This window comes from Schistocerca serialis, chromosome 2 (assembly GCF_023864345.2).
Source record: "Schistocerca serialis cubense isolate TAMUIC-IGC-003099 chromosome 2, iqSchSeri2.2, whole genome shotgun sequence".
In the NCBI taxonomy this organism is placed as follows: domain Eukaryota; kingdom Metazoa; phylum Arthropoda; class Insecta; order Orthoptera; family Acrididae; genus Schistocerca; species Schistocerca serialis.
In genome coordinates, this window is record NC_064639.1 from 436,836,307 (window position 1) to 436,859,984 (window position 23,678).

The window sequence follows — 23,678 nt, forward strand, 5'->3', positions numbered from 1 at the left end:
GAGGTGGTGATGTGCTACGGGAGTGTTTTCTTAGTGAGGTTGTGGGTTTCTTTATTGCACTTAAGAAAATGCTAAATGCGGAAGGTTATGCTCACATTTTACGGCATTGTGTACTGCACAGGAGAGATTGTTATCAACATATCAATGCACCCTGTCATAAAGCAGCATCTGTGAGGCAATAACCTTGTGGACAATAACATTCATGAAGTGTTCTGGGCTGCCCAGAGTTCCAGCCTGAACTCAATGGAACACCTTTGGGATGAGTCAATAAAATTCTTCTGGGTTTGAGGCCGCATTGTCATCTGTAAAAGTCCGACGTTTCGGCGACTGTTGCAAGGCGCCTTCCTGAGGGTGTGTTGCTAACTGCTGAATGAGCTTTTTTTTCCTTTGTTGTTATTTTACACCTGCACATACAAACAGGTAGGCTGGCAGCAGCATTCTACGCCGCTCTTCAGCCTTAGAGGAGACAATGATAAAAGACAGAAAGAATACTCAGAAATGACAGAATGGTGGGTAAAAAACAGTAGATATAAAAGACAAAACATGGAGCCATTCACACTCGACGAGAAATCACACCACAAGCTGTTGACACGATGCACAAATATCGATGATTGCGATGACACATTGAAACGATGGAGCATGACGGTAATCACTGAACACAAAACACGACGGCACACACACGAGACACTGATGTCGATGATCTCTGGCGCGCGAATGTCCACGTAGCGTGTGCAAGTCCGGGGACCTGCCAAGAGGGGAAGAAGGGTGAGGGGGAGAGAGGGGGGAGAGCAAAGATGCCAATGGCAGAGGAGAGGGGAGGAGGAGTAGAGGGACAGGGGTAGGGGAAGCCCGGGGGAGGAGTGGGGAGAAAGGGAGGAGGGGGGAAGGGGGAGAGAAGGGAGAGAGGGTGCCCAAAGGAAACAAACACAAGAAGAGGGAGGGAGGATCAAAGTTGGTAGGAGGGGTAGATGGAGGAGAGGAGGGCATCATCAGGGAGGGGGAGCTGGTGGAAGCCACCTTGGGACAGGGTGTGGAGAGTGGAGAGATGGAGAGCAGGTGGGACATGGAAGTACAGGCGCGGCAGCAGACGGGGGCGGGAGAGGATGGGAGAGACCAGCGGGTGAGGAGGATCGAGTTTACGGGAGGTGTAGAGGATCCGTATCCGTTAGAGGAAAAGGAGGAGGTGGGGGAAGGGAATTAGGTTGTACAGGATCCACGTGGGGGAGGGGAGACGGATGTGATAGGCGAGGCGAAGAGCATGGCGTTCCAGGATCTGAAGGGATTTGTAAAAGGTAGGGGGAGCAGAGATCCAGGCAGTGTGGGCGTAGGAAAGGATAGGGCGAATGGGGGATTTATAGATATCGAGGATGGTAGAGGGGTCCAGACCCCAAGTTCGGCCGGAGAGGAATCTGAGGAGACAGAGGTGGGAGCATGCCTCGGCTTGGATTGTCCGGAGGTGGGGGGTCCAGGAGAGGCGACGGTCAAGGGTGACACCAAGGTACTTAAGGGTGGTGGTGAGGGCGATAGGACGGCCATAGATGGTGATGTAGAAATCGAGGAGGCGGAAGGAAGGAGTGGTTTTGCCTACTGTGATCGCCTGTGAATGAGCACGAGTGTGGATACTTATATACTATGGAGGAGTGCTGTCATTGGATATGAGGGTGAGGAGAAAGGGTATTAGGAGTTCAGTTTATTGGTATTTGCATTGCGTGTTGTTATTGGGGGAAATAGGCGTTTTCCATTGGAGCTTCCTTTACTGCTTACCATTGTTGGAAATCGGCGAATAGGAGACTTAGCGGCAACTACAGCGTAGCGTTGTTTACTAACCGCGTAGTATCGACTAGCGCTCTGTGTACCCTCCACCGCTGTGGCCTACCGCGTGCCTGTTGCTTTGCGCGCGCTGTCCTTCTGCAAAGCTGTCACAGCTGGCAGCCAAGAAACTGGAAGTCGGTACCCGTCTTCTCTATTCATATCGTCGGATCGCTTGGCTATTTCTATAGCCTTTCTAATCTTCCTCCTCAAACTAAACGGCTGTTTCGCCAGTACGTGGGCCTCTCGAAATTCGATCTTCATCCTGCACTGTTCATGATGTTCTGCCACCGCTGATTTGTTGTATTGTTTGAGGCGGATATATCTCACGTGTTCAGTTATCCTTGTCCTTATTGGACGCCCATTCTCACCTACATACACCAGTCCACCACATTCGCACCCTATTTCATAAACTCCGGCGGCATGAAACTTGTCAATTGTATCGTTCGTCGAGCCCATTACGTCTTTTATTTTGTTGTTGCTACGAAAAATCGGCTTAATACTTGCCCGACGGAGAATTTTGCCCTGGTCGATACTAGACGGTTAGTAAACTACTCTACGCTGTAGTCGCCGCAAAGTCTCCTATTCGCCGATTTCCACCAATGGCAAGCACTAATGGAAACTCCAATGGAAAACGCCTATTTCCGCCTATTTCCGCCAATGCAATGCAAAGACCAATAAAATGAACTCCTAATACCCTTCCTCCTCACCCTCACATCCAATGACAGCACTTCTCCATAGTATATAAGTATCCACACTAGTGCTCATTCAGCAGTTAGCAACACACTCTGAGGAAGGCGCCTGGCAACAGTCGCCGAACCGTCGGAATTTTACAGATAATGCGGTCTCAAACCCAGAAGACTTTTACTGACCTTGACAACGTCTGCGGAAGCCTACGTTTACACCTTTGGGATGAGTTAGAACGTCCACTTCGCTCAAGGCCCACGTCCAGTGTTACTGCCTTCTGTGGTTTCGGCTCTTGAGAAAGAATGGGCTACCATTCCTCTACAGACATTCGAACACCTTAATGAAAATGTCCACAGCAGAATTCAATCCTTTACAAAGGCGATGGGTGCATACACACCATATTAGTGTCCATTAATAGGTGTCCTGATAATTTTGTCAGATAGTTTATGTATAGACAACCTTCTGTGTAACTTGAGATGTTTTTTTTCCAGTGAAATCTAAGAAAATTTCACGTCTAATTGTACTATCATCTTCTTTGCCTTGCCCCCTTGTCTCCATGGGGTCGGCACGTCACACTGATTTTTGGCAATGTTAGTGGTGTTTGGTGGCTGGATGCCTTTCGTGAAGCTATTAGGTGTGTAGTTCAATTAAAAAAATTTGTACAAATAACTCATTTATCACAAATTTGAATAAATAATTTGGATAAGTTTTTTAATAAATATTCTGTGGCATTTGTTACAGTTTTGCTACTTAGTTTCTGTAAATTACAACTGAAAGCAATGGAAATAATACATCAAAATAGCACCGAGAAAATGTTCTACAAGAAGAATTTATAAGGATGAAATCTAAGTTTTCATTTGAGGGCGTTGCTGCAGCTTACATGCAACGATGCTGGTATATAGTACCGACGTGTAAGCAAGGGATTAGTGTGGCATCAAACGCGTCTAAATAGAACCAACTTGCTGTTATTCTTTTCTTGGCTGCTGGCGGTCAAGCAGCGGCAGGCATCCATCGGAGAGTGAAGAATGTGTACGACGTAGCATGTCCGTCGAAAACCACCGCTGTGCAATGGTGCGCCATGTTCATGATAACGCACGTCCCCATATTGCAAATGTCGTGAAGCAGACGTTACGCCAATTCGAGAGGGGAACACTCGAGCAACCGCCCTATAGTCCTAATCTCTCCCCATGTGACTATTATGCCTTCGGTCTCGTAAAAAAGGCTTTGAAGGATCGACGATTCCTATCAGTCGGGGATGTGCAGCAGTCAGTTACGGACTTATTCACGTTAGCAGGATACGGTGTTTTACCAAACGGGTAGCGCATCGGTGGGAATGATTGTCTCAATGCCCACGGCGATTTGCCTGATATGCATATCGATTCTGAACTGTACGGCCTTCGAACGGAAACTTTTCGATAGTCCCTTATAAAAACAATTTATATTGTTTGAAAAACGCATATATTCTTGTGGATGCAAATGTACTCCGGCATTGCCTCCTTTTTCCCTTGTTTATTTGATTTTTTAAATTAGTTCTCGCTTAAAATGATAAGTTGACGATGTCTTATTTGCTTTTTGCACCAACGTTTATACAGCGTTGTTATTTATTGTATTTCAGCACAATAAGGTGTTGACAGATGTGAAAACTACCGATCTATCATTTTAATAAGCCATGGCTGCAAAATACTAACACAAAATCTTTACAGACGAATGGAAAAACTGGTAGAAGCCGACCTCGGGGAAGATCAGTTTGGATTCCGTAGAAATGTTGGAACACGTGAGCCAATACTGATCCTACGACCTACCTTATAAAATCGATTAAGGAAAGGCAAACCTACGTTTCTAGCATTTGTAGACTTAGAGAAAGCTTTTGACAATGTTAACTGGAATACTCTCTTTCAAATTCTGAAGGTGACAAGGGTAAAATATAGGGAGCGAAAGGCTATTTACAATTTGTACAGAAACCAGATGGCAGTTATAAGAGTCGAGGGCCACGAAAGGGAAGCTGTGGTTGGGAAGGGAGTGAAACAGGGTTGTAGCCTATCACCGATGTTATTCAATCTGTATATTGAGCAAGTAGTAAAGGAAACAAAAGAAAAATTCGGAGTTGGAATTAAAATCCATGGAGAAGAAATAAAAACTTTGAGGTTCGCCGATGACATTGTAATTCTGTCAGAGACAGAAAAGGACTTGGAAGAGCAGCTGAACGGAATGGACCGTGTCTTGAAAGGAGGGTATAAGATGAACATCAACAAAAGCAAAACGAGAATAATGGAATCTAGTCGAATTAAATCGGGTGATGCTGCGGGAAATGAGACGCTTAAAATAATAAATGAGTTCTGCTATTTGGGGAGCAAAATAACTGATGATGGTCGAAGTAGAGAGGATATAAAATGTAGACTGGCAATGGCAAGGAAAGCGTTTATGAAGAAGAGAAATTTGTTAACATCGAGTATAGATTTAAGTCGTTTCTGAAAGTATTTGCGTGGAGTGTAGCCATGTACGGAAGTGAAACATGGACGATAAATAGTTTAGTCAAGAAGAGAATAGAAGCTTTCGAAATGTGGTGCTACAGAAAATGCTGAAGATTAGATGGGTAGATCACATAACTAATGAGGAGGTACTGAATAGAATTGGAGAGAAGAGAAATTTGTGGCACAACTTGACTAGAAGAAGGGATCGGTTGGCATCAAGGGATCACCAATTTAGTATTAGAGGGCAGTGTGGAGGGTAAAAAACGTAGAGGGAGACCAAGAGATGAATACGCTAAACAGATTCAGAAGGATGTAGGTTGCAGTAGGCACTGGGAGATGAAGAACCTAGCACAGGATGGAGTAGCATGGAGAGCTGCATCAAACCAGCCTCAGGACTGAAGAATACAACAACAACAAAATACTTTAGTTTAAACAATGTAGTTTAGTCAGTGGAGTAATTGCTCGCGAAAGTCAAAGGTCCCAGATTACAGTCCCAGAGGCAAATAGTTTTAATTTTCCAGGAAGTTTCATATCAGCGCACACTCTGCAGAGTGACAATTCATTCTTGATCTTTCCCACTGTTTGAGTTTTTTATGTTCGATCATTTTCTTGGTAGCTTCTGTTATTCTTATCATGGTGCAGTGTTTTCCTTCGTGCCTACATGATGTAGCTATTATTAGTTGCCTTACAAGAATGTTCCTTTCACTCTCTTCTTATATCTGAATTACTTCAAACCGCTTCCCTAGGAACGTGCCTCTTCATCCCTTTTATCTGGTACATTTTATGCAGTATAACACGCAACTTCAATGCCACACTCTACGTATCTATCATTTTATCAGACCACTTTCCTAATATGTAGAAGACTCGATACAGTTCCTCTTTTTTCGTCTACTGTGTAACATTAATGAAAGGGTGACGAGGCAAGCCCTATATTAGTGACATTGTGTCAAACTTTCCGCTCGAAATGTTCGCTTCATTCCTCACACTAGAGGTCTGCGCGGATGCGGATATCCGCTGATATATCCGCGGATATCCGCGGTATTTGTTACTTGGCGGATAAAATCGCGACCGGCGCGGATATCCGCGGGTCATCTGCGGATAATGAGCGAGGCATCTGCCCAGTACGTATGTTGCAATGTTAGTTGAAAACTGCAAGTCCGTTGACATTTTTGGAATCTTGCAGGGCCCGGGTAGAGCGGATGTCTGTTGTCCTCAGCCCCTGGCTACGACCGACGTAGCTGTACCCAAGAGACCTGCGCCTAATCCGTTTCCGCGACCGTGTCTTCTGTGTGGCCTGTGAAGTGCTCTCTGGGTGGCCAACCTGCCCACTGCCTACCACACAGGTGCCCGTTGCAATTTTCCGCTGCCTTCAGTTAGCGCTTTGTAGTGACCGAGTGACAACGTGCATCGTAGCAAATATCAGTGAGTGTTCTTTCTTTAAATGAACACCATATCGATGGATACAATTTCGTGTAAGGTGAAAAAAGGTGATTTTACATTAGTGAAGGAAAACAAATTGAAATCGCCAATTTGGAAAAAAAATTCGGATACGTATTTGATGGCAACGAAAAGATAAAAGATATAGTGGCTTGTTTTGCATTAAAAAAGTATATTCCTACACTGGACACAAAAGTGGAACTTCAAATTTGCTAAAACATTCGTGTGAGGCTGGACAAAGTAGCATAATTACTTATTTAAATACCAAGAGAGACGTTAAAGTTCGAAGTTCCGCCAAATTTGAAGACAGCCGCGACAGAAAAACTTATCAATCTTGTCAGCAAAGACATTTTACCATTCGAAGTTGCGTGTGGATCAGGGTTTCTCGAGAAGGCACAGTTTCTTATTGATGTGGGTGCCAAGTACGGTGCAGTGAGTGCTAAGGAACTGCTACCTCATCCAACCATCATATCCAGAAATTTGAAGGAAACGGCCGATTGTCTGCGTGAAACTGTCTCCGCAGGAGTGAAGAATATATTCAGAGATATAGGTGGAGCACTAACTGTCGACTTGTGGACTGATTCGTACGGTAAAATAAACTATATGGGAGTGACTGCACATTATGCTAATTATGAAGAAGTGAAACTTGAGGATCCAGTGTTGTGCATCAGAAATTTTGAGAGTGAGATCAAAAAAACAGGAGAAAACATTAAACTTGAATTTATTAAGATACTACGGTCGTTCGATTTATTCAGTGCTCTGAATAACATCGTGTTCGTTACGGATAGAGGTCCAAATATTGTGGCAGCACTTCGCCAATACAAGAGGCTCTCGTGCTCAGCACACATTCTTAATACTGTGCTGGAGCACACGACTCGAGGAGACGCGAATGATGAGAAGGGTGCCGTGCAGCGACTAATAAATTCCTGTCGAGCTATCACAACTTTCTTTAAAAGATCTGGTCTTCAGAATCGCCTTCAGAAGTCATTGAAAGGAGATATAGACACACGACGGAACAGTAAATAGGATATGTTTGAATCTATTAATTCACAATGGTTTGAAGTTCTGTCAATTTTGTCAGAGAAAAATCAAGATAATTTGATTGATTCTATAGACAAGAGGACGTTGGAAGATACAATAACCTTTCTGACACCATTTAAAATAGCTTCTGGTGATCTCGAAGCCTCCAAAAGCCCTACGCTTTATTTATGAGTGTTGTGGAAGTTGAAACTTCTCTCCTTCCTTGAAAAAAATGATGGCGACAGCCCATTTCTGATAGATTTAAAGAGTACAGCCAAATCTATTTTAATCAGCAAATGGGACATATAGTAAAGAATTTCCTCGACATATTGTTAGTATTATTACTATTCCCAACAAGAATATTTAATATGCATTAGGTAAAAGAAGGAAATATTTAACAAGCAATTTGTTTTGTTGTAATTTTCATATTGAACAGCTCAATTTTAAGTTTTTACTCTTCGCAACAAGAACATTCAACAGCTAAAACGTCAATATTATTAAACTAGGTAATGCTGATCTCATAAGTGCCTACCTAAATTTTAGCGTGCACTACAGTAACATTTGCAGCTGCCGAGCATTGTCGCTCTTTGTGAACAGTGAAACAGCCCGGTCGGAGCGGTGGCACAGCGGGCCTTGTAATTAATTACAAGTGGGACTTCAAACTACGGCTCACGACAACCAACAAGCTGTGACTGCGACAGCCCGTGAAAGATTATTCTGATCGCATTGAAAACTTACAAAATATTCAAATCATCCAAAATAATAATGTGTCTTTTAATTTACCAGCCAATTAGTAAAGATAAGGGCTGAAATTCGTAATAAAATTGAACATTTTAACTGTAGATCGGTATTGCTTAACAGGGAACAGTGCCTAACATTTGAAGTTATGGGACAGTGGTTTTTATATAGACGTAATTCATAATTAAACTTTTTCATGAGAACAATAAAATTTTGCCAAGTTTTACGTTGATGGTTTTTGGGATGGATTATAATCAGTAATGCAATATTGCTGGTAAAAATTAATTATATTCTGAAAACGCTTCTTCAAATATTTACTGTTGGTAATGAAATGATTTTACAAACGTTCAAATGTGACTTACTTTTTACAATAATCTTACAACTAGCATTGCGCAAACATACCTTCAGTGGTCTTAAGTTTCTCAAAAAAAAAAATAATAATAATTCAATAATATTAGTTCCTCTTATGATAATAGATAGCTGATGTCTCTTGTAAATCATAGCTGGTGGCTGGCGGGCACACCGCTCCTCTCAACCTCTGGCTTCAGACCTGCTACCGACACGCTTCACATTTCGCTTACTACTGAACTTCCTACGAACGCTATAGTGCGGTCTCTCCCGCCAGCAATGCTTTTTGGTGCAGAAAATCCGTGCTACCATTACAAAATGTATCAATGCGCGGTCTTTCCTGCTCTTTTCTTAAAATGTATCCATACGCGGTCTCTCCCGCTCTTTTTAAAATTATATCAATGTGCGGTCTCTCCCGCTAACAATACTTTGGTGCAGACATTCCCTGCTACCACAATTATTTCCAAAATGACAAATATTAATTATACCTACTTAATCCTATTAATAAAATATAAACATCTTTCATGAATTGTGGTTTAACAATAGACAATAGAAATATACACGTCTTACAATAGTCAGAGAACATGAGTGCTATTGAATTTATTGCTGACAAAGTGAAATGTTTCACCAAAAACGTTGCGTTTGCGTGCATATAGGCAATGGAAGATCAAAACGAGTTAGTCTAAGGAAAAGCATTTTGCAAGAAAATATACTGTTGCAACTTAAATCTATCATTGTAATTGATCAAACAGTAAAAATTATGAAGCCAGATACCTTCGTTTTGCAAATTTTTAATAGTACAGAGGAAAAATTTGTAAGGAGAAAGCTAGATGTTTTTGCGCATCAACATATTTTGCTGAAAACGTAAAAATAAAACAATAGCAATCAATAACGGATTCACACAGATTCCTGAAAGGAACCAGCCTTCTTTAAATATTTAGGAAGTGTTGTTGGAGATGTAATTCTACAAGGCAAAGCGGAGTGCAGAAGTCTTAACATTTATTTCACGAACTGAACAAAAAAGGCTTCCTGACATCAAATATCAGGAAATGTGAAATTAGCAGTGCTGAACGCTTACTTTGCCCAAATTCTTATGTATTCGGTCAGAAATGGAACTCAGCAGATCTAAGAACCGAAGATCGGCAATCATAAAATCAGGAAGGAAACAATGAGCAAGAAGCTGACAAAATTCCCATAGTTGGTGCCGTAGACAGTAGTAACCTTCGACTGTGCAGACAAGGGCTGACAACGAAGAGCATTAGGACAACAAAAAATATCTCCGCGAGTAAACGGCTTGCTCATCGTGCAAGATCCTCTGTTGCAGTTGCCTATCTAACGGCTTCCAGGGGCAACACAAACTCCATTTTCAATTTTTCACATTATTATTGGAAGAATTTAAAAATATAAAATTGTGTCATAATCTAATCATTACAAATTACGATCTTACCTGAAAGGTACAAAACAGTAAGACTAATATTACAGTTAGGAACTGTATGTGCCTTGAGGCAGCGTAAGTCGCTGCGCGCAAATTACTCAGACTTTCTTCATCCATTGTTTGAGAATGAGACCACTTAGCGACTACCAACAAACTTCACACAATCTCAAGCCTTTACAAAACTTTTTCTCGCTTAACACCCTATACACAAAATGATGAACGGGAAAAAAGTTTCTCGCTTACTCCATTATCACCGACCATGCAGTAAAATTTAAACATCAGGCATGACGTTTTAATTTATTACTTCTTCACTATTAGCTATTCACAACACATTTTACAGACGGTATTCATACGCACCGCTGAACGTACATGCAAAATTATATTATTGTACGACACCTATCAGCAGATAAGACGTCATAAACGTTGAAATGCGTGGAAAACTGGCTTTTGCTTAAAGTGGATCGCAAATTAACTAGACTATATTCATTTAGTGTTTCATAATTAGAGCACTTAGCGACTGCCAACAAACTTTAAGCATAATTTCAAACCTTTTCTACACTTTTCGTCTACCTTCGTGATGTCAAATAATAAACACGTGAACTCATTTGTAATCAGACTTTTGAAGCTGTTTTTATACATGGGGGTTCTATTCATCAAAGAATCGGGGGTTTACTAACCCCTACAGAAACGAAAGTGAAAAGCTCAAGGAAATGGTGTTAACAAAACTGCAAGGATAATAGTGAAAAGAAGAGGTGTCACTCGTGAACTGCGGAAACAGAAAATGTGCGCTGTTACGTATGTGAATGGAACATCATGGAGAATTCTACGAATAATATAAATATTCTATGAGATTCAAAGCAAAATACGGTTTGTAAACAATCAGCAGTATTCCACACATTTAGTGTAGAAACGCCATCTTTGTAAGGGGTAGTAAGGTAAATGAGCCCTTTCCTATAAACAGAGTCGGTATCACGGATTGAAAATAAAAACGCCGAGTCTGTAAAAACTGAATTATGATGTTGAAAGAGTGATCTTTTATTTCGAACACTTCAATGACTTAGTTAACATTCAACCTGAAAGAAGACAACTACTCAGCCAAATCGCATTTATAAAACATTTATTTACGATGACCGGTTTCGGTAAAACAGAGTTACCATCATCTAATCTATGGATAGTGAACATAAAATATCAAGCATATTAAATTATGAAAATAGCGTACGAAGTCATAAATATAATACTTAGAGCGAATTATTGTTACACGTACCTCGTAGATGTTAATGCGAGTGCCCAATCAGAGCTATACATGTACTCTACATCTTAATTTGCCGGATACTTGGCATAAGATGCATTGGCATGTCAAAGTTAACACCAGTGTTTACAACATGTTTCCCAAATAGCATCCGTTCCACATTACGATTCACAGAGTAAGCAAAGGCGCCCCTGAACTGACACGCAGCGAAAGTCATTAGAGAACATGTTTGCATTTAGTGGCGCTATAGGTCGTTTGTGTATTCATGGTATCGTCAATTGCAAATATAAATATGTAATATTAATAAAAATGCGGTACTGCTATAAAACTGTAAATCTTTTGGTAGCGAATAACGGCTAAAATACTTAATAAAAAGATGTGGTTACTGTTGTACACTTATATTTATATAAGTCCAGTGTGCTAACCACTGCGCGTGGCATCGGTTCCTCTCATCCCTTCAAGGCGACCTCATCCCCATCTCCCAGCACACCCGTCCCAAATCCAACTCCACTCCCGATGTTATCCTCTCCTCCCCCAACCTCCTTCGACGCATAACGGTGGATGTCCTGGAGCCTATTGGTAGCGACCATCTCCTTGTCCTCCTCACCGTTTCAGACGGTCGTCGCCCACGCCCCGACCCTCGTAATGATCCTCCCCCTAAGTACGTCCATGACTTTTCCCATGCCAACTGGAATGGCTACCGAGATATCCTCTCCACCCAGGTCGATAGCCACCCCTTCACCTACCACCACCCTCTTCAAGAAGAATATAATAATTCCAATCCCAAAGAAAGCAGGTGTTGACAGATGTGAAAATTACCGAACTATCAGCTTAATAAGTCACAGCTGCAAAATACTAACACGAATTCTTTACAGACGAATGGAAAAATTAGTAGAAGCCAACCTCGGGGAAGATCAGTTTGGATTCCGTAGAAACACTGGAACACGTGAGGCAATACTGACCTTACGACTTACCTTAGAAGAAAGATTAAGGAAAGGCAAACCTACGTTTCTAGCCTTTGTAGACTTAGAGAAAGCTTTTGACAATGTTGACTGGAATACTCTCTTTCAAATTCTAAAGGTGGCAGGGGTAAAATACAGGGAGCGAAAGGCTATTTACAATTTGTACAGAAACCAGATGGCAGTTATAAGAGTCGAGGGACATGAAAGGGAAGCAGTGGTTGGGAAGGGAGTAAGACAGGGTTGTAGCCTCTCCCCGATGTTGTTCAATCTGTATATTGAGCAAGCAGTAAAGGAAACAAAAGAAAAATTCGGAGTAGGTATTAAAATTCATGGAGAAGAAATAAAAACTTTGAGGTTCGCCGATGACATTGTAATTCTGTCAGAGACAGCAAAGGACTTGGAAGAGCAGTTGAATGGAATGGACAGTGTCTTGAAAGGAGGATATAAGATGAACATCAACAAAAGCAAAACAAGGATAATGGAATGTAGTCTAATTAAGTCGGGTGATGCTGAGGGAATTAGATTAGGAAATGAGGCACTTAAAGTAGTAAAGGAGTTTTGCTATTTGGGGAGCAAAATAACTGATGATGGTCGAAGTAGAGAGGATATAAAATGTAGGCTGGCAATGGCAAGGAAAGCGTTTCTGAAGAAGAGAAATTTGTTAACATCCAGTATTGATTTAAGTGTCAGGAAGTCATTTCTGAAAGTATTCGTATGGAGTGTAGCCATGTATGGAAGTGAAACATGGACGATAAATAGTTTGGACAAGAAGAGAATAGAAGCTTTCGAAATGTGGTGCTACAGAAGAATGCTGAAGATTAGATGGGTAGATCACATAACTAATGAGGAAGTATTGAATAGGATTGGGGAGAAGAGAAGTTTGTGGCACAACTTGACCAGAAGAAGGGATCGGTTGATAGGACATGTTCTGAGGCATCAAGGGATCACCAATTTAGTATTGGAGGGCAGCGTGGAGGGTAAAAATCGTAGAGGGAGACCAAGAGATAATTACACTAAGCAGATTCAGAAGGATGTGGGTTGCAGTAGGTACTGGGAGATGAAAAGGCTTGCACAGGATAGAGTAGCATGGAGGGCTGCATCAAACCAGTCTCAGGACTGAAGACCACAACAACAACAACCTATCAACTCGTCCAATTGCTGGTCAGCCTTCCGTCGCCTTCCGGAACTAAACCCTCCCCCTACTATCCTCTTCTCCATGATGGTCACCCCTTCCCTGACATCCTTAGTAAGGCCAAGCACTTTGCCTCCTACCTCTCCAATGTGTTTTCTATCTCCAATGATCCCCTGTTCGATTACTCCCTCTTCCCAGATGTCCGCGATCGAACTGACACCTCTGTCCCTCCCCTCGCACCTGGTTTCCAGTACTTGGACAACATTGCACACACGGAACTCAATGCCCCTATCACTACACAGGATCTCATTGCTACACTCCACACAAAATGCAACACCGCTCCTGGTCACGATCGTGTCAACTACCGTCACCTTCGTGAAGCTCCTGTCTCTTTCCTCTCCACCTTGGCCAGGCTCTACAATGTAGTCCTGTCCACTGGTTACTACCCCGACCTGTGGAAAACCTCCCATATCCTGATGTTCCTTAAACCTGGCAAACCGCCGTCCGTCGTCTCCTCCTACCGTCCCATCAGCCTTACCTTGGTCTTCAGCAAGGTCCTGGAATCTATCCTTACCCACCGCATCCACCAGCATCTCCGCCAGCACCACCTCCTTCCCGTTACCCAGTGTGGCTTTCGGTCGTCCTTCTCTTCTGACGACCTTCTCCTTCACCTCACTCATCTCCTCTCCGACCAGCTTAATTCCCGTCGCTCTGCAATCTTCCTCTCCCTGGACCTCTAACATGCTTATGACCGCATATGGCACTCCGGTCTCCTCTTCAAGCTCCAAACCTTCGCCCTTCCCATTAATTACGTCCGTCTGATCGGCTCCTTTCTCTCCCACCATCCTTCCTATGTCACCATCGATAACACAGATTCCTACACCTTTTTCCCCTCCGCCGGTGTGCCCCAAGGCTCCGTCCTCACCCTCCTTCTGTACCTTTTGTATCCGGCGGACATGCCGCCGCCGTCACCCCCCGGTCCACCTTCTCCAGTTTGCCGATGACACCGCCTTCCTTGCCCTTGCCCCCACCCTGCAGTGCTCCCAACACCTTCTCCAATCCCACCTTGACTGGTTCACCGCTTGGTGCAACCGGTGGTTGCTCAAGGTCAATCCCTCCAAAACCCAGGCGATCATTGTAGGCAAAACCACCCCTTCCTTCCGCCTCCTTGATTTCTATCTAACCATCTATGGCCGTCCTATCGCCCTCACTCCCACCCTGAAGTACCTTGGCGTCACCCTCGACCGTCGCCTCTCCTGGACTCCCCATCTCCGGACAATCCAAGCCAAGGCACGCTCCCGACTCCGTCTCCTCAAGCTCCTTTCCGGCCGTATGTGGGGTCTGGACCCCTCCACCATCCTCGACACCTATAAATCCCTCATCCGCCCTATCCTTTGTTATGCCCATCCGGCTTGGATCTCCGCCCCCTCCTACCTTTTATAGCTCCCTCCAAATCCTTGAGCGCCATGGTCTCCACCTCGCCTATCGCATCCGTCTCCCCTCCCCCATGCGGATCCTGTACAATCTCATCCCCTTCCCCCACCTCCTCCTTTTCCTTCAAAGAATACAGATCCTGTACACCTCCCACAAACTCGATCCTTCTCACCCACTTGTCTCACCCATCCTCTCCCACCCCTGCCCACTGCCGCGCCTGTATTCCCACGTCCCACCCGGTCTCCATCTCCTCACCCTCCTTACCCTCTCCCAAGGTGGCTTCCGCCAGCTCCCCCTACCTGATGATGTCGTCCTCCCCTCCATCTACCCCTCCTATCAACTTTGATCCTCCCCCCCACTTCCTGTGTCCTTTCCTTTCGGCACCCTCCCTCCCTTCTCTTTCCTTTTCCCCCATCCCCCTTCCTCCGCCCCTCTTCCCCCGGGCTTCCCCTCCCCCTTCCTCCCTCCCCCTCTCTCCCCTGCCCATGGCATCTCTGCTCTCCCCTCTCCCTCTCCCACTCCCCTTCCTCCTCCTCCTCTCTTGGCAGGTCCCCGGACTCGCACACGCTCAGTGAACATTCGCGCGCTGGAGATCATCGCCATCAGTGTCTCGTGTGTATGCCTAAGTTTGTGTTTAGTGTTCTTTCGCCATCTTGCCACCACTGTTCACGTGTCCCGTCGCAGTCATCCATGTTATGTGCGCCGTGTCAACAGGTTTTAGTGTTTTTTCTTGTCCAGCGTGAACGGCTTCATGTATCTTGTTTTTGTGTCTACAGTTTTTACCCGCCATTTTTATTGTATTTTCTGTCACTACCTTATGTCATTTATGCTGCTGACTTTTGTACAAGGTGTTTAAAATAACAATAAAGAAAAAAAAAGAAACTAACCACTGCGCCACCTCGCTCGGTATGGATGTTGTTCGGAGCAAAAGCAGCCGGGCCGGCCGGAGTGGCCGTGCGGTTCTAGGCGCTACAGTCTGGAACCGCACGACCGCTACGGTCGCAGGTTCGAATCCTGCCTCGGGCATGGATGTGTGTGATGTCCTTAGGTAAGTTAGTTTTAATTAATTCTAAGTTCTAAGCGACTGATGACCTCAGAAGTTAAGTCGCATGGTGCTCAGAGCCATTTGAAAAGCAGCCGGCGGTTATGTGGCGGAGGCAAAGGCAGCGAGCAGATGCAGAGAGACCGACTAATCCGCGCCCCGGACAGTTATCACTATATAAAAGTAAAAATGGTCGTGTTTATATGGCGAAAAAGAACGAACGAGTTTCCGACTGTGTGTTTCGGTACGTTTTAAGTGCCACACAAAAACAATTAATCATGAAATATACACTGCTGGCTATTGAAATTGCAACATCAAATAAAAGGCAAAGTGGTATACTTCAATATGCAGTTAATTATTGTTTCAGCGCATCCACACAAAGCAAGTAGCGGTAAGGCCACCTACATTTAATTTATAAAGAGAGACTAAGCAGCTGCTTTCTCAGTCATAACTTGCAAAGGAATCTACAGCGTTCCAAAGTAATCAGTGTATTCTTTCAAGAGGGTGATTAATGTATTGCCCGTTTAACTTCTGAGTAAAGCGTAGTGTGGGAACGAGTAGAATATTCGCTTCGACGAGAACCGAAAACCGATTAAACGGCAAATTTGTAACTAACTGTTTCTCCAATTTTCATCATTATATTTGATAGCCACAAATGAAACTGATTATCTGAGGGGGCTCGTCGACGTTGGTTAACTGTAGTAGCTTGCACGTAGCGCACCGTCCCGGCGGTCCGCTGGCGCACAGCCGAACAATGCGGGAGCTGGTTCCGTGCCAGCCCGCCTTATCTCGGTTCTTTCTTGGCTCAGCCGACACGCGTATTCTCGGATTAATAAGAATGCCACGAGAGCCAGGCTCGACGAAAGTGACTCAGTCTTCGTCCCTAACTCGCTCATGTCTCCTAGACCGAGCGAGGTGGCACAGGATTTAGGTTCCCTGTGATTTCCCTAAATGGCTCCAGAAAAATTCTCTGGCAAGGGCACGGCGGATTCCCAACCCCATCCTTTCGTAATTCAAGCTTGTGCTCCATCTATAACGACTGCGCTGTCTTCGGGACGTTAAACTCTAATCTTCCTTCCTGTCTCCTACTGCACAAAGAAAAAAAATGGTATTGGGTTATGTGTTGTGTTGTCATCAGCTCTTTGCTGCAGGTGTCCGCATTACGTTAAGCAAGAATTTTCATATTTGCGTAACTGCTGCACTCTGCATCCATGTGAACTTACTTACTGTATTCAGGCCTTGGTTTCCTTCTTCAATTTTTACCCCCTCCTCCCCACATTCACACCCACCCACCCACCTACACACACAAAAACCCATCACTCATTTTAGTAAAATTGCGCCACAAGCTAATTTTTCTCCTGTCCGATTCAGCACCTCTGCAGTAATAAGTGCGGACTGTAGCTGTAAATATGTGTAATGCACAAAATCATGAAGGAGGGGCTTACTGACGGTGTTAATGATTAATCTATCTTTTTGCAGAGTAACTGTTCGCTTCCAACGGAACAGCAGTGTTCTGCGGGACGCTGTTTGGTAAACCCTAGTTTAGATAGCTAATGAAAAGAGGTGACGTTTTACCGGCCACTAGCTACTATTTATAGTCGATTTCGACAATAGATGAGCATTGTGCGAAAAGTACCAGTTGTGTCTAAACAATAAAGTGTGAGGTCAACCACATGAGTACGAAAAGGAATCTATTAAATTTCTGTTACACGGGAAATCACGGAAATCTAAAGGTTGTCAATTCAAGTAAATACCTAGGGAGCACAATCAAGTGCAACTTTCATTGGAACGATCACATATATAACGTTGTGGGGAAGGGGAACCAGAGAGTGCGTTTAACTGGCAGAAGACGTAGAAGGTACAAGCTGCCTACACTGTGCTTATTCATCCTCTTCTGAAGTACTGCTCCGCGGTATGGGGTTCTTGCAAGATAGGGTTGACGGAGGACATCCAAAAAGTTCAAAGAAGGATAGCTCGTTTTGTATTAACGTGAAATAGGGGAGAGAGTGTCGCGGATGTATGTGGCAGTCATTAAAAGAAAGGCGTTTTTCACTTCGGCGAGACCTGTTACCGAAATTTCGATCACCAACTTTTTCCTCCGAATGTTTGGCGGCCACCTACATGGGGAGGAATGACCATCGTAACAAGAGAAATCAGAGTTCACGCAGGAAGACTTAAGCCTTCGTTTTCTCCGCGTGTTAGTCGAGATTGGAACGGTAGAGGAATGGGCTGAAGTTGGTTCGATGAACCCTCTGCCAAGCACTTAAGTGTGAATTGTAGACTAGTCATGTAAATGCAGATGTACACGACATCTAGCGCTGGACACACGCCTTCCTTCACGCCGGTTTCTTATCTCTGCCGACATTCACGACTCTGTAGGTAATCGGAAATTTTTAGACTGTATAGTTGTGTGGAGATAACAGTGATTAATTTACTTATAATCAATTATTCAAAATGACAGTCACATTCGCATTATTTATTTTGCCGCCAACTGGTTTCAACCCACGATGGGATCATCTTCAGGGCAATTTACACCATTTGGTCGCTCGCTGGAGTCGTCACCCTGCCTAAAAAATGGCTCTGAGCACTATGGGACTTAACTTCTGAAGTCATCAGTCCCCTAGAACTTAGAACTACTTAAACCTAACTAACCTAAGGACATCATACACATCCATGCCCGAGGCAGGATTCGAACCTGCGACCGTAGCGGTCGCGCGGGTTCAGACTGTAGCGCCTAGAACCGCTCGGCCACTCACCCTGCCTGTGCACGGTTGGTAATTATCCGTGCACAGGCAGGGTGACGACTCCAGCGAGCGACCAAATGGTGTAAATTGCCCTGAAGATGACCCCATCGCTGGTTGAAACCGGTTGGCGGCAAAATAAATAATGCGATTGTGGCTGTTATTTTGAATAATTGATTATAGGTATCGGAGGCTGTTAATCACATTAACATATGCTTGCAGTGCCCCGTGGAAAGTCAGTGTGTCCATAAATTACCTTTACAACGCTAGATTCTAATAACTTCAAAATTATACTAAATAATAACTACCGATTTTCGGCAAGAGACAAGGCTCCAGGAACTCTACATGGCGTCTTCAAATGTGTTGCTAATGCATGTCCTCAAGCCTTGTACGTCCGTCACCTCGGGTCGATGCACCTGATCCTTTATAAATCCGCGGAGGAAGAGAACGACCAGAGTAAAGTCAGGTGATCGTGGAGGCCAGCAAATCGGACATCTCGTCCTATTCACCTTTCTGGAAACTTTTCACCCAGAAATTAACTGACATTTAGGAACCAAAGAGGTCTTCACCATCCTACTACAATAATTTCAGGTGCCCCAAGTGTAGCACTGTAAATTTTTGTAACATGTCCAAGTAAACATCACTGTTGATTTAGACTCATTGAGAAAGATTGGACCAAAGATGCAATTATGCATAATTCCGCATTACTCATTGAGCTTAGAACTGTCGCTTTCCATTCTACATTTAACACGAGGACACTCTTATCCCTAAACGAAACATTATGACAGTTGGTTTGCAGGTAACATGAAAAGATGAATCATCAGAGCAATAAATCTTTTGAAAAACTCATGCTTGCATCTTTCGTCAGATCTGCGCCACTTGGATTAAAAAAAAGTAAGAAAGGAAACCTTTGATTTCTTATGTCGTATGTTGAAAACCAGTTGTTAATATCTAGTACAGCTTTAAACCTATAAAATTCTAAAGCTGTAAAGATAACTAATGTATAGCTGTAGTGTAAATACATTTATTCTAATCCACATGATAGGTAACAGTTACGAAAATTGATCTATTTACCTGATCTCCAGTCCAATCACATTAATGTGACCACCACCTATGTTCAACTTGAAACGTACAATAACCACCCACAGACGGCAGCACTAGCAGTCGAGGGTATATAAAGCTTTTCGGGGAGGGGGGAGGGGGACGAAGAAAACAGTGCAGTTGTTGTAATACAGAAACGCAGCGATTTATCTGACGTCCAAAAGGGAATGATCATTTGCTTTCGGGCCAAGGGTAGAAGCATTTTCGAAACGGCTAACTTTGTAAGCTATTCACCTGCCGCCGTGGTTTAAGTATAATGTGCGTGGCAAAATGACGCTATCCAAGACCGGCGCCAAGGCAACCGTGGTGCACCACGGGCCATAGATGACAGGGGTAAACTGTTGCGGAAATGTGTACGAGCGACTACACGTGCAACTGTTGAGCAACTGATCACCCAAATGAACCAACGGGACAGTGCGGTTCTAGGCGCTTCAGTCTGGAACCGCGTGACCGCTACGGTCGCAGGTTCGAATCCTGCCTCGGGCATGGATGTGTGTGATGTCCTTAGGTTAGTTAGGTTTAAGTAGTTCTAGGGGACTGATGACCACAGATGTTAAGTCCCATAGTTCTCAGAGCCATTTGAACCATTTGAACCAACGGGGCTACCAACAGTGTCTCTTCAATTATCGTTCAGCGGATGTTGCTATGTACGTTCCCCCACAACAGGTGCCTGGCCCATACACCAGTAGTGACTGCTGCTCATCGTTGACTAAGACTGGAATTTGCACGCCACTACACAACTGGACTTCCACTGACTGGCGAAAAGTGGCCTTTTCATATGAATCACGTTTAATGCTCCATCGGGCAGATGGCCATTGGGGTTTAGGCGTAAAACGCCAGAACGAAAATACCTGCAACAATCGTCGGAGGATCCCGGCCGGAGGAGGGAGGGTTGTGGTCTGGGGAGTATTTTCGCGGCTTTCCCTGGGTGATCTCGTCTTTCTGGAAGGGAAAATGGATCAATACAAGTATGCATTTATCCTTGGGGACCATGTCCATCCCTACATGCAGTAGGGCGCGCTGGCATCTACCAGCAGGACAGTAGAACATGTCAACGTACGTGCGTTGTTCGAAAAGCACCAGAATGAGTTTACCGTACTTCCCTGGCTACCAAACTCGCCGGATTAGAACCCAGTCGAGAATCTGTGGGCCCATCTCGACCGGACTGTTCGCGTCATGAATTCTGAGCCGAGAACCTAGCGCAGATTGTCACGCCACTGTCGGTCCACATCCCTGTCGGTAGCTTCCAGAGCCTCAGTGCCTGTCTTCCTGTACGTCTCGCAGCAGCCCGCGCTGCAAACGATTATTCAGGCTTTTGACAAGTGGTCACATTAGTGTTCCTGAACAGTGTATTAATGGTCAAGGCTGCATTTAAAGCTGCTATTGCAATATTTTAGTCCAATTAACTAGTTACCTTTGAAATATCTATTTGGGCAAGAACTAACCAACGCGCTAGCCACAGCCATTGCAGGACTAATTTGCTTATCAAGGGGGAACTGTTGAATGGACATAGTGTTATTGCGATGCTACGCACTAAAAAAATATGAATGATTACAGTGCAGTTTAGCTGGATCAGTGCCATATCCATCTAGGACACATCATTTGCAGAGCGTTTGCAGACTTCCTAGCAGCCGGGCTCGCTAAGACGTCGACTTGTGTTTGCTGCAAATGATTTCTCAGATAATAAGACTTCGAGATAGGAAATGCGTAACAACAAATCTAACTTCACAGAAGTTCTACTGACAACACTTCGGATGATCAGAAATGAACTATTTTTGTTGAAAGATGATATGTATGCAGGATTGACTTTCACTCTCCTACCAGAGTGTGCACTGATTTTAAACTTTCTGTTGGGAGATTAAAACTGTGAGCTAGTCCGGAACTTGAACCGACAACCTTTCCCTTTCCGGTGCAAGTGCTCTACCGTCTGAGTCATCCAGGCATTATCCACGACCCGCTCTCCTACTAATCAGACTCCACAGAAATTCTCCCACATTCTTTGTGGGTCTAGCACTCCTGGAAGAAAGGTATCAGGTTCCAGATTAGAATCCCAGGCGGCACACACTTTTAATCTGACAGGATTCTTAATGATAGATATTGTTCTTTACCATTGTCATGCTACTACTACTGATATTATTATTATTATTGTTATTCTGTGGCTTGCAATAACCCTTTTGTACAGTTTTCTGTCTGCTGCGAGTCTGTCCAGCTTGTTGGTACTGTTGGGTCTTCTTGTTCCTTGATTTGCTAATGCGCATCTGCCCAGCTGTTTTTCCCTACATTGTAGCTCCCACTGATGTTCTTCAGCATTCGGTCAGGTCTTTGTAGCTGTTCAGTTAATGTATATCGCCTTCCTCTATTCGTCTCGATGTCCCTTCCGTTAGGTACTACGTATTTTACATCTACGTTATACTATGCAAAGCACTATGAAGTGTGTGGCAGAGAGTATTTTTTATTGTGTCGTATATTCAAGTTTCTTCCCCGTTCCACTCACAACTGTAGCGTAGAAAGGATGACTGTACGTCTCAGCGCAACTTCGTGGTCTCTGCGGAACTGATACGTAGATGCCTGAAGAATACCCGAAATTCGTGCTCTAAAAGTCGGCTCTTTTGAATTTTGTAAGCAGATTTTCTCGAGGTGTACGGAATCTAACTTTGGCTGTTTGCCAGTTAATGTTTTGCAACATTTTTGCTACACTCTCGTCAGTCAACGTCCTCTCAGTGACAAGGTCAGTAGAGACGGATTGGGGATTTATCAAGAAAGAAATTGGCAGTGCCCGATTGAAGGAATCATGCAGGCATTCGCTTAAGCTGTTTGCGGAAACCATGAAACAATGTATTTATGGACGGGTATTTAAATTACCGTCTACGGAATGTGAGCCCAACATCATACTGCTGCTACATCTTGCTTGGTCATTCGCACTGCCGTTATTTGAATACACTCAGCGTTCTCCACTCTTGAGTAGCTTTCAAGTATGGGCCGCAAAAATGAGAAATAGCTTTCAGCGTCTGATCCATACTTTCTTATTTAAAATAGTTTGATTTGATGCATTTTATCATCTCCAAGGTTCGTAAAAGTAGTTCTTGAACACACATGAACTACAGTGAACACATCTCCAGTGAATTGAATGTTATTTCCTTTTTCTACAGGATTCAATGCTCAGACCACACGAGGTGCCACACGGAGTCGGCTGTGAAATTGCTCCGTACAATGACAAAGTCGCAGGCCATCCGCGCTATATATAGTGGTCTGCCGCCGTACGCTGAAAAGATCCTGCTACAGTCGGCGCTGGCTGCGGTTTTCTACGACCACCTGGCGGACGTGTACCGCTGGCTGTCAGGCACGCGCGCACCATCTGGCGGCGGCGTGGACACGTAGAACCTCGTTCCTGGCGCCACCAGTCAACAGCTGGTGCCTAGTTTCTCCTTGCACCGCACAGTGCTAACGCACGTCGTTGTACATCAACTCATAATCGTGTGGTGTTTCAATAATCGTGGACGACAAAACATGTTTGTCACAAGCAAAACGATCGTGGACTTTAAACATTTATAAGCCGTGGCCATCGACCAAGAACTCCTACAATTTTCAATGTCAGGCGCTTCTTGTCTTGTACGGTTATAAACAAGGATATCGATTTAAACAATTTAAAGAATATTCATGAAGCTCTATTCGCCTTATGCTTTATGGAAAAGTATATATTCGAGGTAGTGCACTGGAAGGTAGAACTAAGTAAACGTCGATTTGACATGACCATTATTTATCTTGGAAGGAACATTGAGCTTGTTAGTGAAGAGAGTACCCTGACTTTCGACTTGAAAACTATTGAATGACCGTGTACGAAAATCACGAATAATTAAAATTGAAACTACCAGTACCGACGTTGTGCGCTTTTATTCAACATCATTAAATATATAACTGTCATCTCCTCAAAGTTTTTCACGTTAATTCTTAGCTTTCCAGATAGGTAGTATTTTTGATCACACAGTCGTAGGTGCGGTCTGAGTGATCCCTATTTTTAAATAACCATAAAAATTGCATTTAGCAATTTCAGTGGAACAACTCAGATTGTATG

The 23,678-nt window shown here is 43.9% G+C and overlaps 1 protein-coding gene across 1 annotated transcript in view; it reads left to right on the plus strand.

Moving 5' to 3' along the window:
• LOC126457302 (mitochondrial 2-oxoglutarate/malate carrier protein-like) overlaps positions 1-23,472 on the plus strand; it is a 74,210-nt gene extending 50,738 nt beyond the window's left edge. The window contains exon 4 of the mRNA XM_050093485.1: positions 22,756-23,472. Coding sequence (XP_049949442.1) covers positions 22,756-22,984 — 229 coding nt within the window. The 3' untranslated portion in view covers positions 22,985-23,472. The remainder of the gene's footprint in view (positions 1-22,755) is intronic.
• The last annotated feature ends 206 nt before the right edge of the window (positions 23,473-23,678 follow it).